Source organism: Hypomesus nipponensis, chromosome 25 (assembly GCF_054491055.1).
Source record: "Hypomesus nipponensis isolate SF chromosome 25, ASM5449105v1, whole genome shotgun sequence".
Taxonomy (NCBI): Eukaryota; Metazoa; Chordata; class Actinopteri; order Osmeriformes; family Osmeridae; genus Hypomesus; species Hypomesus nipponensis.
In genome coordinates, this window is record NC_140385.1 from 12,702,893 (window position 1) to 12,720,637 (window position 17,745).

Here is a 17,745-nt window from a genome sequence, read left to right on the forward strand (position 1 = left end):
GCGGGACCTGAGAACCAGGTACTATGTTGCAGGTGAACTGCTGGTATAGTCCTGGTGGTCGGCTGGGTTTTGGTCCGTAGAGACATAGCACCACTGGCCAGGGTGAGTAGATTGTCTGATACGAGTCCCCCGGTTGGAAACGTACATGTAAAATCTTCTTGTGGAATTGTGGATGGAACCAAGCACAATCTTGCTGTCTGTGAAGAACTTGACAGCGTCCACATCCATTTCAATCTCATCTCTGATTAGCTCATACAGTTCCAAAGCCAGTACAGCGGCACACAGCTCGAGACGTGGAATGGTGTGAGCAGGTCGAGGGGCCAATTTGGACTTTCCTATAAAAAATCCAACATGATATTGTCCTTCTGTGTCGGCAGCTCTTAAGTAGGCAACAGCTCCACTAGCTATTGTAGATGCATCTGAAAAAATGCATAGTTCTCTCCTATGGATTAAAGACAGTGAGACTGGACTGTAGCACCTCTGTATCTGTAGGTCTTCAAGAGCCCTTCCATGTGTTCCATTCAGCTTCCCTATCTGGGAGGAGTGGCGTGTCCCACTCACTCTGTTCAGATGAGAGTTCCCGGACTAATGCTTTTCCTTGAATCGTAATGGGTGCAACAATACAAGTAATGGGTGCAACATACAAGCTGTTGACCGTTGACAAAACACCTCGTCGCGTGAAAGGTTTCTCCTCATTGGACGCCAGGAATGTGAAGCTGTCCATTTCTAGGTTCCAAGAAAGCCCCAGGCTCCGTTGAAGAGGGAGAGGATCAATTCCGAGCTCCAAAACTTTCAGATCCTTTGCAAGATCCTCTGCAAGAAAGGCTTTCATCACCTGTGAACTGTTTGATGCTACCTTGTGTAGTCTCAAGTTGGACTCTGCCAACATCTCTGTGATTCTTGTCAGGACGTCTATGGCTTCTTCAGGTGTGGCGAATGAAGTGAGACCATTGTCAACATAGAATTGTCTCTCTACAAACTGCTTTGAGTCGTGTTCTTGCTCACCTTCTTGAGCAGCGCGTCTCATACAGTAGATGGCTACAGCAGGTGAAGGGCTGTTTCCAAAAACGTGGATCTTCATCCTGTACTCTAGTATACATTCTTGTTGATGTCATTATCCTCATACCAGAGGTACCGAAGATAATCTCTGTGATCCTCTCGAACAACAAAACAAGAAAACATTTGTGTACGTCTACTGTCAAGGCCCCAGGTTCTTTCCGGAACCTTAGAATAACGCCCAGTAGGGTATTGTTCAAGTCTGGGCCGCTGAGGAGCACACTATTCAGAGACACTCCCTCACACTCTGCACATGAATCGAACACAACCCTTATCTGGTCCGGTTTTTGTGGGTGATACACATCGAATGTTGGAAGGTACCAGCATTCTTTACCTTCCTCCAGAGGTGGAGCAGGCTCAGCTTAATCATTGTCCAGCATCTTCTGCATGAACTCAGTGTAGTGACCCTGCATTTGTGGCCTTTTCTCAAGAGTCCTCCTTAGTAAAGACGCTTCATAGCTTGCTCTTTGTTACTGGGAAGGCTGCATCTGGTAGAACGGAATGGCAAAAGTGCCTTATGCACCCTTAAAACCTGTTCTCAATCCTTGGCTCGCCGGCGAGCCAGAAACACTGCGCCCCCTCCCTCAGTGAGAACGCACTCAATTAAAAAACATATTTTTTTTCGACTAGTACACATGTTATACATCGTTGGAAAGCTACGATTCTTGTGCTTCCATTGAAATAAACCAATTCAAGCTCAACTCGCAACAGAAAGTACAATCAACGTCTTTGTCCGGTGACCGTTCATTCAACAATGCCAGAGAAAAAAGATGTACTTACCTACGATTACTTAGGAATGTTCCAGGTATGCACACAACTCATCAAAACCTCATCTGCTTACATTCCCAAGGGTCCAAAGTATCAAACCATGTCGAGTAGTTGTCCAAACAATGAATTATATCCACACATAGCCACGATCTTGTTGCTTCATTCTCACAAATCAAAAAAAAAAATTGACGAAGTGTTTCAAATAATCCGTGATAGAAACTAATGAGAGTGGACTAGAAACCCGGGAATAGTCTTAAAATGGCCGCTACACTCTGACCTCTTGATAGACATCTTGGTTGAACCAATAGGAGCTTCCATGCCCCGGTGACAGCCCTCTAAAGCCAACCAGGTCTGTGCGTCCCGCCCCCCCCCAGCCCCCCCCCCCCCCCCGCCCCCTCTACACGATTTTTTTCTAACTGGCCTTGAATTGCTCTGAAATGAGCTAGGTATCCTTGTAGCTTAGCGCTAGCTGTAAATGGCGATACCCCATATGCCAGGGTTTGTGGAGCCTTCAAAATAAAAGTCGATTGCGCAATATGTCAGTGTTCTTTGTGCGCCAATCCTGGGAATCAGATAAAGCACTCCAATGTGTACATGCTTCAGTTTTTGTGTTTCAGTAATACTAATGAGGGATTTAGCTGTTATTTATGATAGTTCTAAGTACCACCTTTCATTAGAGATAACAATTATACCTTTTTATCCTAAGAATTTGACCTTGGTTACAAGGGTTTTCTGGACTCTCCAAAAGGCCCTTTTAGAAAACGCATGGATGTACTCTTATAAAAACATGTGTCAAATATGAATATATTGTGGTATTATGTTTGACTTTTGATCTGAATTGGGTAAGGCTTCAACCTGTGGTCCAATGCTGTCTTCCAGCTAATACCTACCACCTCTAGGCCTCTTTAGGCCTCTGTTTTCAACACAAAATCTAGGCGGAAATAGAAAATTTCACTTTCCTTGTGTTCAAGCTTCTATGACTCAACACCAGTAGGACTGACAGGGGTCCTGGCAACAAGGAACATAACTTCAGAGTGTCAGCTTTCAAAAGAGTCCATTTACATGCATGTACTCCAAATGGTTCAAGAACAGCAGTCAATTTACTTTGGGTATGCTGTTTAGGCGTTTTTGGGCACATTTAACAGGATCCAAAAGGGGTTAAGATGTCTCTTCCTCAGAGCAAGAGGATTGGAGCGTCAGGGTCTATGGCTGCAATCTTGTTGGCAACTGGCAGTAGGTGGGGGTGATGGGGTCCAACATCTTGGCAGGGAATTTCAGTCCTATAATCAGGCATCATGTCACACTCTATTAAGGTGGGTAGAGTTAGCTGTAGTTTCCCATCCGTAGACTCCATGATTAAGTTACCAGCTCTCCCACCTGAAGTCTTTGTCGTTACCGAACAGGTTTTCAGCCTGTATGGCGCTGAGCTGGCTTTGACATCAAAGAGATTGAAGAACTCTGTTTTTGCGACTTGAGACTTGTTACTTTGCTCATCAAGCACTGCATACATCTTTGTAGCTTTTTCCTTTCTCACTACAGGGTATTCTCTGACCAAACAGATTTTGGAACATGGCCATGGATATTCAGTGTTTGCACAGACCTCTGTACACATGGAGGTGACTGAAGAAGATACACTCTCTCTTTGTTCTTGGTTCTGTCAACCACAACCACAACACTCTGTCGGAGGAGGAGGACCTGGGTGCAGGGCTGCAATGTGTTTTTCACTGTTAGACTCAAAAAACTTGATGGTCGCTTTACAGTCTCTTGCGACGTGCCGAGTTGACCCACAACATCTATAGCATATGTGATTCTCTTTCAAGTATAATTTCCACTCTTCTAAAGACTTGAGGTAGTAAAAGTAAAACATGGACCGTTTCAGATCTTCGCTTGACGTTGTACAAGTGCTGAAAAGAGAGAATGGCGGAAATGCCACTCTGTTGTCCTCCTTGTACTTGAATCCATGGGCTGTCCATTTTTCTTGCAGATTGTAAGGCAGCTTTTCCACTATTGGGTTCACTCCAGGAGCCGTATCCAAGTATGAGAGGCCTGTCAGCACTCCTGCTTGTTTAGCACACTCTAGCTCAAGGAGAAGGTCACCTAGTTCTCGTAGCTTTGCATTGTCTTTATTGGTTAGTTTTGGAAAGTCTCATTAATTATCATTAATTTGTTGAATTATGGTGAAGGTTTGAGCACTTTGAGACCTTTAAATTGTGATGAAGCTGCCAGCAGAGACAGTTGCGTAATTTAAGTTCCATGAAAGAATAGTTTTAATTTAATAAGCAACCGCGTTTAAATATATGATAATATATTTATATGCATTTCTTTTACTTATATATATTTACAAGCGGACTTATGTATGCTTGTATAGCGGAACTATTGTTCTGAGGTTCGGTTGGTGCAGACGTTTATTGATGTTACATCAGTATCAGAGAATGTCATGTAGCGCATGTTGAGCTAACTACGGCTTGTGATGTTTTTTGTAATATTACATTTCTAAGTTCACCGAGAGGCACACGGAAAAGAAGTGGCCTTTGTTACATGTTTGTTTTTTACTCCCCTGTAGTTAATGCGTCCAATGAGGTAATAGTTTTTCGATGTGTAATTATTAATGTATTATTCTCTGTGAGAATATTCTTATTTCTGTGACGTGATAATTTTATGTTTTATTTAGTTCTCACGGCATGTTTGGAGCAATAAATACCCGTAGACAAGAACGCCTTTTGTCCATGTGAGTTAACTGGAGGGAACTACAGTGAGAACTCAGCCTGCTCGACAGAGGTGGAGACGTGGGGGAGATGATGATCCACGCCTGCCGTCCGTCGACGGAGCTGCACGCACGTTTTCATTAATAGTGAGCGTCAAAGGATAAGACTGCATTCAATGTTAATATATTAAGAGGCAAGCAGAACCCGGAGCATTGCATGGTTAAACCTACAAGAAGTTGAATATTTAAAACAAGTTCAATATTAAGTGGAATAGCCTTCAACTGCTAAAGGGGCTCTATAAGTGCTAAAAGTGTTCATTGTTCATTTGTGATGTGCATGTTTTACATGTTGAAGTAATTGCTTAACTCACTAAGTTATTTACTACTAAGCTATTTGAAGGGTAAATAATTATTTAAAAGGTCCATCATAATATTTCAATTTTTCTGTATTATTTTGGTGTTAAAAAGAAGCGTTTATTCTGTTTTTAAGTACACATAAGTTAATTTGCATTGTGGAAAGTGTTTCTAGAAGAGTACACTGTAAAACATACTTGGTTAAATCTAAAGATTAAGTTAAAGTACATTATTCACTGTAAACAAAAGCTTACTGGTAACAATCTAGGTTTTTCACTTACTTTATTGAGCTCATTTTAAGTTTTTAGCTACTAAACAAAAGGTGTTAAGGAGACAATTCAAAAATATCAAAAATGTCTGAGCACGGGTTAGAGACAAATGAAAAGGGCTTAGATGCTAACAATGAAGCAACACGTTTACAGCAGCAGTTTAAAGACCTTGATATAGATGCAAAGCCATCAAAAGAGACTGAGGTAGCTGTAGAAACCCAAGCTGCTGTAGAGGAAAGTCTAAGGAGAAGCCAAAGAACCCGAGAGCTTACAGAAAAGGGTCAAGAACTGTTTGACAGCCAAACTAAAAAACTTCAACATCGCTTTACTACCTCTTATGACAAATGGAAAGCTCTTGCTAAAGAGACTATTAAAGCAATCGATGGAACATTCTCCACTGAAATTCTGCAAACCTACATAACCAAGATCAGTGATGCTTCAACAAGTGTAAAACAAGCTTATCAAGATTTACGTCAACACACTACTCCGGATGGCAAGATGCGCCGCCGAGTAGACACGTATGATGCTGTCTCAGGAAAGCTAATGGAACATGCAGAGGATTCTCTTGAATTAAGAGAAAAGGTACCAGATACTCACAAAGAACGAGCATACTGGACTGAGACTGGCTCAGTGCTTACACGCGCAACCTCCAGAAGGTCTAGTATGTGTTCACAAAGTTCAAAGTTTGCAAGCATCAGTTCAAAGCAATCAAGCCTGACCTCTTCAAAGAAACTGGAAGCTGCAGCAGAGCTGGCTGCAACTCAAGCCACATTAAAGGTATTAGAGGACATGGAACTTAAGGAACAAGAGCTTGGGAACCTCGAAGTTGAGAACAGAAAGAGGCTTGCACTTCAAGAAGAAGAAAATGCTGCGAGGAAAACATTTATTAGAAGAGAAGCGCAGGCAGGTAGAGCGCTTAGAGACAGTTAACCCTAGTGCTGCCTTCGGGTCACATGACCAAACGGTTCATAACGAACCATCGTTGTGTATAGCCAATTTTACCCAATACAAAAGCAAATAAAAATAATTGTATTTTAACCTTCGCAATGTGGGGGGTCTGAGACAGCCCAAAGGTTAAAAGAAAATGCTTCACTTTATTTTTGTATACGGTAAAGTTGTCGCAAACGACGGTGGGTCACAATGACTGATGGGTCAGAATGACCCGAGGAAAACACAAGGGTTAAGAAAATGAATGCTGCAAAAGCACGTCTGCAGGTTTACGAACAGGAAGTTGGTTCGGACGAAGAGATATCTGAGTTGCTCCATAGCAGTAAGCATGTGAAAACCGAAGCTAAAACTACCCAAAGAAGTCTTTCTGTGCCTCATGTGGCAAACACCACAAAACGCCACATATGTACAACCTGCTATGGTGACACAGATTGTTGAAAGTGTGCAACCTGCTGCCATTGCTCATCAAGAAGATAGCACTACAGTACTTGCCAAAGCAATAACAGAGTTGATTAACGCAAGCCATCTCCCAATACCAGAGCCTTCTGTTTTCAATGGAGATCCACTAAGGTACAAAGACTGGAAAACGTCCTTTGAGACTTTGATCGGTAGGAAGAATATTCCAGTTAATGAGAAGGTCTACTACCTCCGCAAGTATGTTGGAGGACCTGCAAGGAAAGCTATTGAAGGTTACTTCCTGCTAGGTACAGATGCAGCCTACTATTCAGCATTGGACATCATGGAAGAAAGGTATGGAAGCCCTTTTGTGATTGCCAAGGCCTTCAGGGACAAGATAACTTCATGGCCAAAAATAGGACCCAAGGACAGCATTGAACTAAGAGAATTCTCAGATTTTCTACGAAGCTGTGAAGCAGCAATGTTGCAGATCAAGAGTCTTGCAGTCCTAAATGACTGTGGTGAAAACCAAAGAATGCTTAACAAGCTTCCTGATTGGCTAATAGCCAGGTGGAACAGAAAGTTCCTGGCGGTTGAAGAATCAACACATGATTATGAGCCAAGACGCATGCAACCCTGTGACATCTCTTCATGCTTTGAAGGCTGGTGATGGTGAAAGTGTTAAGACACCAAAGCCACGAAATGTTGGTGCAAAGGTGCTGGTAAGCAGCTCAGAAGAAAACCCAGACCCTAAAACATGTCTTTTGTGAGAAGTTGCACCATGGCATTCAAACATGTCGGAAGTTCAAAGAAAGGTCAATCTCAGAAAAGGTCAAGTTTGTGCAGACTAAAGAACTGTGTTTTGGATGCTTGAAGACAGGACACCGTTCTAAGAACTGTGAAAGGAGTGTCTGCGACATATGTAAAAGGAAGCACCCAACTTGTTTGCATGAAGACCGGGTCAAGGATGACAGAAAGAAAGATCACAGAAATGACGAAAGAAAGGAGAGTTGGAACCAAGCCAAAGAAAAGGTCAAAGGAGAGGACAGATTCTAAGCAGTCACATGAAGCTTCTAAGGAAGCCACCTCTAACTGTGTGGTGCAAAACATGACTGAAACATACACGTCCACCGTTATTCCAGTATGGTTGTCAACAACAAGTAGCCCAGAGCATGAAGTTCTCGTATATGCTTTACTCGATAACCAAAGTGACACCACCTTTATGCTGAAAGAAAAGGCAGATGCTCTGGACACGCAGAAGGAGCCAGTGCAACTAAAACTCTCAACATTGTCATCGAGAAGTACAATCATTCCAAGTCAAAAGGTAACTGGATTGCAGATCAGAGGTTTTTATTCAGCGAAGAAAATCACTCATCCGGTAACCTATTCAAGAGACTTTATTCCTGTCAATGTAAGTCACATTCCCACACCCAAGACAGCAAGAGCATGGCCTCATCTAGAGCATCTTGCAGAAGAGATTGCTCCTTTAATTGACTGTGACGTTGGTCTGCTTATAGGTTACAATTGTTCTCAAGCCCTGTTACCCAGAGAAGTTGTGCCAGGCAGAGATGAGGAGCCTTTTGCTCAAAAAACAGACCTCGGCTGGAGTATTGTTGGCTGTGGTAGTTCCTGTGTCGACTACGGAGATGCAATTGGAAGCAGCCACAGAACTATTGTCAGACAAGTAATGCCATGCCTTCAGTCGTCTGCCAATCTGACAAGTGAAGTCCGATACACATATCGAACACAAGTCAAGGAGTTAGTCACTCCGCCAAATGTTATGAAGATATTGGAGTCAGACTTTAATGAAAGAAGCGTGGAGGATTCTCACTTCTCACAAGAAGATCTTCACTTCATTTCAATAATGGAGGAAGGGATCAAGATCAAGCCTGACAGTCACTGTGAAATGCCTTTGCCATTTAAAGAGTACCGACCGAGTCTGCCAGACAATAAGAAATGTGCTGTTCATCGCCTTAAGTGTTTGAGCAAGAGATTTGAGAAAAACAAACAGTACCAGAAGGACTAATTAATCTTCATGAACGGAACAATAATGCATGGAGATGCTGAGAAAGTTCCTGAAGAAGAAGTCAACAAGAGCCCTGCTTGGTACATCCCTCATCACGGGGTGTATCACCCACAAAAACCAGGCAGGATACGCGTTGTGTTTGACTGCTCAGCAAAGTTTCAAGGCGTGTCATTGAACGATCATCTGCTTACTGGGCCAGAGCTGACCAATACGTTGGTAGGTGTTCTCTGTCGTTTCCGCAAGGGTCCAGTAGCAATAATGTGCGACATAGAACGCATGTTCCATCAATTTCACGTAAGAGCAGAAGACCAAGACTATCTAAGTTTTCTCTGGTGGGAGAATGGGGACTACCACTCCGAATCTGTCTTTCGGATGAAAGTGCACTTGTTTGGTGCAGCCTTGTCACCCGGCTGTGCAAACTATGGCCTCAAACACATTGCTGCACAAGGACAAGGTCGCTTCAGTGAAGCATCCATACGCTTCATTGAACGAAACTTTTATGTGGATGATGGCTTGATCAGTTTGTCAACAGAAGACGAAGCAAAACAGCTAGTCAGTGAAGCAAGACAGCTTTGTAGCGATGGCAAGCTACGCATCCACAAATTTGTTTCTAACAGCCAGGAGGTGCTGGAATCAATTCCTAAAGAAGAGTGTGCTCAGACAGCAATACATCAAGACCTAGCTTTGGGAGGGTACCAAATGGAAAGAGCCCTAGGGGTTAACTGGTGCATTACCTCAGATCAGTTTAGATTCATTATAGTGGTGAGTGAACAACCGTTCTCTAGAAGAGGAGTGTTATCGGCCGTTGCGTCTGTCTATGACCCTCTTGGGTTTGTAGCACCGTTCGTTCTAGGCGGAAAGCAAATGCTTCAGCAAATGTGCCGGGACAAGGTCGGATGGGATGAACCACTGTCAGACGATCTTCGACCACAATGGGAATCCTGGCTCTTGGACCTACAGAAATTAGGTGATCTCAAGATAGACAGATGTTACCTTCCAGCAAGTTTTCCAGAAGAGCGGAAATATGAGCTCCATCACTTTTCTGATGCTAGCATCACAGGTTATGGAGAGTGCAGCTACCTGAGAGTGATCGGGACATCAGGACAAACTCACTGTGCTTTGGTGATGGGTAAAGCCAGAGTGGCTCCTACGAAAGTCACAACCGTCCCAAAACTTGAGCTTTCAGCAGCTGTTGTTGCTGTGCGTACAAGTGATCTGCTCAGAAAGGAGTTGGATATAGCAGAGGTCCAGGAATTCTTCTGGACTGACTCCTTGGATACGTCAACAATGACGCAAGAAGATTCCATGTTTTTGTTGCAAACCGCATTCAGCGCATCAAGGACAGTACCAAACCAAGTCAATAGAGATACGTGCCCTCTGAAGAAAATCCAGCTGACCCAGCGTCAAGGGGCCTTAAGGCAAAAGAGCTGATTGCATCTAACTGGTTTAACGGTCCAGATTTTCTTTGGTGTGAAAAGCTTCCTAGTGGAGATAGTAAGGTGGGAGACATTGCAGTTGAAGACCCAAAAGTTTGTAAAGTCTTTGTGCTTAAGACATTGACAACAGAAGATTCACTGCTTAAACGCTTTATCAAGTTCTCCAACTGGACGAGGTTGGTCAAAGCCATCGCTAGACTTAAGAGATGTGTCAAAGAGTTCAAAGGGTTGACATCAAGAACCAACGAAGCCAGCAGCCTGGAAGAGAGAGAACATGCAGAACTTACCATCATAAGCATCTTCCAGAGGAATAACTTCTCTGTGGAGATTCAAAAAATTCAGTGCAAGAAGGAAATAATCAAACGCAACCTGCAAAGGCTAAATCCTTTTGTGGATGGACACGGCATCCTCAGGGTGGGAGGTCAATTAGAGCATGCTGCTCTGCACCCTCACATCAGGCACCCGGCAGTCTTACCAAAGATCAGTCACATAACAACATTTCTGGTTGCACATTACCATCAGCGAGTGCAACACCAAGGACGTGGTATTACAATGAATGAGCTAAGGGCTAACGGAATTTGGATACTTGGATGCAGTCATGCGGTGTCGTCTTACATCTACAAGTGTGTCAAGTGTCGAAAGCTCAGAAGGTGTACAGAGGAACAAAGAATGGCAGACTTACCTTGTGAACGTATGGAGACGACGCCCCCCCTTCACATATTGTGGGATGGATTGTTTCAGGCCATTCTACGTTAAAGATGGAAGGAGGGAAGTGAAGCGTTATGGCCTGCTATTCACTTGTCTCTGTTCTCGTGCTGTGCACATAGAAGTGCTTGATGATATGACGACCGATGCCTTTATCAATGCTCTTCGTGTTCTCATTGCTCTGCGTGGTAACGTTCGACAACTTCGTTCTGACCAAGGCACCAACTTTGTTGGCGCAAAACTTGAGTTCCTGGAAGCGGTTAAAGAGATGGATCAGGAATGCCCCAAGAAATTAGGCTGTGAGTTTGTCATATGAACCCTCCGTCTGCAAGCCACATGGGTGGAGCCTGGGAAAGGCAGATTAGGACAATACGAAGTGTATTGACATTCATTCTAGATCAGGCATCCCAAAGACTTGACAGTTCATCTTTGACAACTTACCTTTACGAAGTAATGGCAATTATAAACAGCCAACCTTTAACCGCACATTTGCTGAGTGATCCAACTGGGCCACAGCATCTTACGCCCAATCACATTTTGATGATCAAGTCTTCCATATTCTTGCCACCACCAGGAGACTTTTTGAAAGAAGACCTTTATCTTTGCAAAAGATGGCGTAAAGTTCAGCACTTAGCTAACGAGTTTTGGTGTAGGTGGAAAAAAGAGTACATGTTAAGTCTTCAAGAGAGACAAAAATGGCATAAAACCCACAGAAATGCGCAGGTCAACGATATCGCGATTGTGCAAGTTGACAATGCACCACGGAATGAGTGGAAACTCGCCAAGATCATTGAAGTGTATCCTGGTGAAGATGGACATGTGAGAAAGCTGCGAATGCTGATCAGTGAATCAGCACTGGATGATCAAGGAAAGCGGCTCACAAAGCAGACTTACCTAGAACGGTCTATTCACAAGACAGTAACTCTGCTTGAAGCTGATTACTGCAGCCTTGGGTGTTTCTACCTCACTTAAACAAAGTCTCATAATTAAGGTTGAAATCCTATGTTTATTACTTTAATAAGAAATCACCAGTGATTTGGTGGGAGTGTAGCTGCCAGCAGAGACAGTTGCCTAATTTAAGTTCCATAAAAAAGCAGTTTTAATTTAATAAGCAACCACGTTTAAATATATGATAACATATTTATATTTATATGCATTTCTTTTACTTATATATATTTACAAGCGGACTTGTTTTATGTATGCTTGTATAGCGAAACTATTGTTCTGAGGTTCGGTTGGTGCAGACGTTTATTGATGTTACATCAGTATCAGAGAATGTCATGTAGTGCATGTTTAGCTAACTTCGGCTTGTGATGTTTTTTGTAATATTACATTTTTAAGTTCACCGAGAGGCACACGGAAAGAAGTGGCCTTTGTTACATGTTTGTTTTTTACTCCCCTGTAGTTAACGTGTCCAATGAGGTATGTAATAGTTTTTCGATGTGTAATTATTAATGTGCTATTCTCTGTGAGAATATTCTTATTTCTGTGACGTGATAATTTTATTTTTTATTTAGTTCTCACGGCATGTTTGGAGTAATAAATGCCCCTAGACAAGAACGCCTTGTGTCCGTGTGAGTTAACTGGTGGGAGCTACACGTGAGTTTGAAGTGACGGAAAACCGAATTCGAAAAGTAGCTAGTTTTCACCATTTAGTTCACCATTTTACAGTTCGGTGGACACCAAAAATGTGTTTGTTACCAAACCTCGAGGAGGGCAGCCTTTAGGAGATGTGGGAATTGTGCTTTTAGCCAGATGCTCATTTTTGTGATTTGTGGAAAATTTGCAAGTGGAGTGAGACTGCGTCCCGGGGGGGTAAATTGTTTTGACTTGGCCTCAATGACAGACTCGGCTCGCTCACTCACTGGCAGTGTGTAAACGATATCGTAATTCACTATATTCTAGTCCTAAAATGTCAGGGAGGGCTGCTTTTTGTAGACAAGAGTCTACTGAAGATAGTCAGTGTATAGGATCTTTCAGAACAAGCCTATTTCATTCGTCATTTGCCTGATAAACCGACCTACGTTAGCCAGGCTAGTTTCACTCGGTCAGCCTATTTAAAGGTCTCTGACAGTCAGAATCACTGTTACAGGCAAAGGTCGAGCTGGTCTTTGGTCAGATGTCTATATTGACCAGTTTAGAGCTAAATACTCGCCAGAGCCTGGAATCGAGCCAAATGTTTGGAGTGACTTTGCATGGCCGGGACTCCATCAGGTCAACACATTTGGATTCAAGTTCAAGTATTGCCACTGAATTTCAGTCAAAACTGTATATTTTGTCAAGTGTAGATGTTAAAAGCTTCATTTTCCACAACTGACATGGATCCTTTCTTCACTTGTACAGGTCTGGAGGGTCAAAAAAAAATATGGAGTGTAACAGAGGATGCCCCGAAGCCTTCATCCCGACCAATTTGCCTACAGAGCGAACAGATCCACAGGAGACGCAGTGGCGGCAGCACTCCATGCCACTCTGTCACACCTGGAGCAGCAGGGGAGCTATGTGCGAATGCTCTTTGTGGATTACAGCTCTGCATTCAACACCATCCTCCCACACAAGCTAGTGATTAAGCTCGGGGACCTCGGGCTCCCTTATACCACATGCAGGTGTATCAGCGGCTTCCTCTCTGGCCGCAGACAGTCAGAGTGGGCCATCACACACCCACAGCCCTTAGCCTCAGCACTGGCTCCCCCCGGGGCTGTGTGCTCAGTCCCCTGCTCTACTTCCTCTACACACGACTGCACCCCTGTCCACCACAGTAACACCATAGTAAAGTGTGCAGATGACACCACAGTGGCGGGGTTTATCTCTGGGGGGATGAGCCCGCCTACAGAGAAGAAGTGGAGCGGCTATCGAATTGGAGCACGGCCAACAACCTTCTCCTTAACACTGCAAAGACAAAATAACTCTTAATAGACTACAGGAGAAAGAAGACCGAGATCACACCATTGACCATCAGCCGGATCAGTGTGGAGAGGGTGGCAGACTTTTGCTTCCTGGGGGTCCACATACAGGACAGCCTATCCTGGAGTGTGGACACCTCTAGCTGCTGAAAAAGGCCCAACAGAGACTGTCCTCCCTGAGAATACTCAGGAATTGAGGAGTAACATCACACAAAGACTGCTGGTGTTCTTTTACCGAGCCTCCATTGAAAGTATACTCACATACTGCATAGGCATTTGGTATACCAGCTGTACAGTGGCTCAGAGGAAAATGCTCCATTGTCATCAACCCCGCTCAAAAGATTGTTGGCTGCCCTCTCCCCGCACTGGGAGACCTACACAGATCCCGTTGTCTCAAAAGAGCCCAGAACATCATAAAAGACACTTCAGATTCTGGGCACTCCCTGTTTGAAATGTTGCCGTCAGGCAGATGGTACAGATCAATCAAGGCAAGGACAAACAGACTCAAACACAGTTTTTATCCAACTGCAATAACCACTGTCAATGCTGCCAAAAAATAATGTGCACAATTTCATGTTATGTTTTATGTGATGACTGTGGATGTATGACATGGGTGTGTTGTTTATGGTACTGTCTCAGGTATATTTATTCTGATTTATTAGTTATTGTTGTTTATTTTAGTACTTTAGTAATTTTGTCCTTTTATTGATTTTTAGGCCAATGAATGTTGCACTGACTGGAAGCACTTTAATTTTGTTGTACCTGTGACAATGACAAATAAAGATCTATCTATCAGGATGCAACAGAGGATGCTGTGAGCAAGACAGACCCCTTGCTGGACTACCCCTCTCTAGCTGGACAGCTTTTCTTCAGCCCTGACCCCAGGATGGCTTCATCCACCTGGCCTGCTCTGCCTGCCTGCAGGCTCTGCTTGCCACTGCCTGCCAGCCCTCCAGAGACAGACAGTACAATACAAAATGGCTGAAAGGGATGTATTTATGTAAATGTCCACATTGCCTCAAATCTTTGTGATACTGATTATTTATTTAGTTAAACAGGTTTTCAGGTACACCACAGTATGACTAGCTGTATAGTCAAAATAGTAACGGTAATGTTTCATTCTGAGGGGATTCCTACACAATAGCTAAATCTGGCTCTTTTTTCATTAAACTGGCAAGTTTTCCTTTTACATGGTAGTTGCTATGGCTCAGGGGTATTGACAATTGCGGTGGACATTTGAGAATGAATACACCCAAAGCTGCTAGAATGTAGTAAGTATTTATTGAATATAGCTTTTTGCAGAAAGGACCTGACACACAGCGTACATTGGGTAGTCTGTCGGCATCTGATGAAACATTCTCCAGAGACAGGGTTTTTATACATGGAGATACAGCTGTAGCCACCTGCACACATCAGTGTCTTGTTCATATTATTAGTAGTGCTGTCAAACAATTAAAATATTTAATCGCGATTAATCGCATTAATGTCATAGTTAACTCGCGATTAATCACAATTAATCGCACATTTTTATCTATTCTAAATGTCCCTGAATTCTTTTAGTCCCAATCTTTTTTCAAATTGTAATGCTCTTATCAACATAGAAAAGTGGTTCGGATTGCTTTGTGCAAATATTTTTTTTATTGAAAACAACATTGCAATCGCCTGGCTTTGACGAGGGGACAGAGAATTCGCATCAGCTGTGTGCTTGGCCATCAAGTGGTATTTCAGACTGGACGTGCTGCGATGATAGCTCAGTTTACAACGACATAACACACAGATCACTGGTCTTGTCAATAGAACCATTTGGCAACTTTTTTAAAGCAAACTTTCCATTCAGAATCTTATTGGCATCCATTTCGGCATCTCGCGCTCGTCATCCACTCAAAACGTAACGTTAGCCTACTACCAGAGAATGTCTAATATCCGTAAACGGGCTCTGCTACTACTCTTTAGCCAGCTCGCAAGCCAAACGAGTGTTTGGCGTGCCTGTTGTTTTGTTTCCGGTCTAGCTAGATCCGGTGTGGTGTTGTAGTTTTTCTAACGTCGGTAGTTGTTGCAACAGCATGTGAAAAAAACTACAAAGTTTGCTAGGCCAAAAAGAGCGTTAATCGCGCGATAAAATAATTGACGCCGTTAATTTGGGTTTGCGTTAACGCCGTTAATAACGCGTTAAACTGACAGCACTAATTATTAGCACAAAGTATCAAAACACAAGGCTACAGTTTTCTCAGAAACTTTCTAGAAAGTCACTAAATTATATATATTCACTACAACAGCTTGATTGATGGAAAGATTAAAATTTCTTGTTTAGAACAGACAATAAGTCAGTCTTTTCAAAGGTATGCAATTTACTTAAATGTTTAGGTTAATTGTTTATTTTATAGTTAATATAAAGGTGAATTGCCTTTTGTAATTAACAACTATAAAAGTCATGATTTGCTTGCTCTATAGAAAGTCAACACAATTGATCGTTGGTTTCACTTGTTGCTTGTTTACCATTTACTATGTAGTCTACTGTTGGTATTATAGGCTTGTGTGCTGTCAGTTATGTGTTTACTGCCTTTTTTCTTACTGTGCTGCCACATACCAAAGAAAAATGTAATGTATGCATTTGATGAGTAATAAAGTTTTATTGTTTTACCATGTCTGGCCATTAAATCCATAGACATAATAAAGAATGTCTATAATTAAATCATTAAGTGACCTAAAAACAGGTGTGAAGCCTGGTCATATCCGGTTATTTTCTGCCACGAGGTATGAAGGCAAACAAGCATCTAAGAGAAGCAACTACTAATTAAAAGTAAGTCATCACAAATTATGCATACAACTTAAATATATTATATATATATAGTCAACAGTGAATGAGTTTGTTAGGCTACTAGCGTAAAGTTAAGTTTGGTAATAATTTCAGTAGACCCTAACCGTTGTTTGGCGAGAACGAGAACTGAACGTTATGAGCTAGCCTAGCCTAGCTGTTGTTTGGTTCAGTTTTTCATGTTTTTTCCGCAAGATGATACAATCTCAACGTTTCATATGTTAAAGATATAATTGAAAGAGGCACATAGTAGTACTATACAAATGTATTCGAAGGGTAGTGAGTTAGGTAGTCTGCGTTAGTCATTAAACTGAGTAGGATACCTGTTTAGTAGGCTTTGCATACACATGTGCCATCGAAACCCAGAAACCACAGAGCCCCCCGATATATCAAACCCCAATTTACCCCCTGATTGTAACTTATGTCATAGAGCTATATCCGTGATTCAGACTGTAGCCTGTTGCAACGTTTCTTAAACGGTCTTAACAGCAGAGGTATTGTGGTCAAAAGGGAATGGGTCTCAATTGTTTCTTTACCTGGGCTTGCATGAGTTGTTAATGACTCGTGTATAGCGTTAGCTAGCTTGTAGCCGTGGAGTGCATTTCATTAACACAGTGAATTAACTAGTTAGTACTGTTTAACCAACGCGGTTGAATATAGTAGGTTTAGTTTGATTTGTTGCCAACGTGGGACAACTGCACAAGACTTCTCAGACATCACTCATGGTTCCCTATAGTTGGTATGTAGCAGAGAGGATAGAGAGACTGACTTGTAACCTTACACTCATGAGTTCAAATCCCCATTCAGCCTATTGTTGTTGGCCAAACATGAAATCGTTTTGCTTCTACATTGTACATTTTTAGAATATTTAGCAATTTTTAGGAGGAACCCGCATCGCTGCTTGCAGCTATATTTATTATTATATTTCTACGCTAAATGGCCCAATAGCTCAAAAAGTCCTGGACCCGATTTTTTCCAATTTGGCCCAATGATACAACAGGTCACTCATTACTCCCAGACGGCTAGTGGCCCATGTGCGCCCATAGGTGGCGCTATAAAACACGCCCCAAATTTACTTGATTTCCCCAGCGCCCCATTACTCTAAAATGCCTGAAAATTTGTATATATGCCTTATTTCTCATGGGTAACAAATATGCCTCAAGGACCCATATTGTCAGACTTATGAATTTTCTTGTACTGTCCAAAATTGGTACAACCTTCAAAACCCTTCTCCTCATGAACCATAGATCCAATCAACTTTAAATGAGTTACAGATGTGTAGAATACATGTCTTTACATAGGGTGACATGGAATACGAAATGCAATACAAAATGGCTGAAAGAAGTGTATTTATGTAAATGTCCAAAT

At 42.5% G+C, this 17,745-nt stretch overlaps 1 protein-coding gene across 2 annotated transcripts in view; it reads left to right on the forward strand.

Moving 5' to 3' along the window:
- The window catches only part of LOC146222337 (uncharacterized), a 35,042-nt gene extending 18,840 nt beyond the window's left edge, over positions 1 to 16,202 (forward strand). The window contains exons 1-2 of one of the 2 annotated variants that reach the window (XM_084691900.1): positions 7,842 to 12,261; positions 13,006 to 16,202. In XM_084691900.1, coding sequence (XP_084548026.1) covers positions 8,531 to 9,952 — 1,422 coding nt within the window. In that variant the 5' untranslated portion in view covers positions 7,842 to 8,530 and the 3' untranslated portion in view covers positions 9,953 to 12,261; positions 13,006 to 16,202. Of the gene's footprint in view, positions 1 to 7,841; positions 12,262 to 13,005 lie in introns of those variants that run through there. The other variant, XR_014746777.1, reaches the window with a different exon arrangement.
- Positions 16,203 to 17,745: the final 1,543 nt, after the last annotated feature.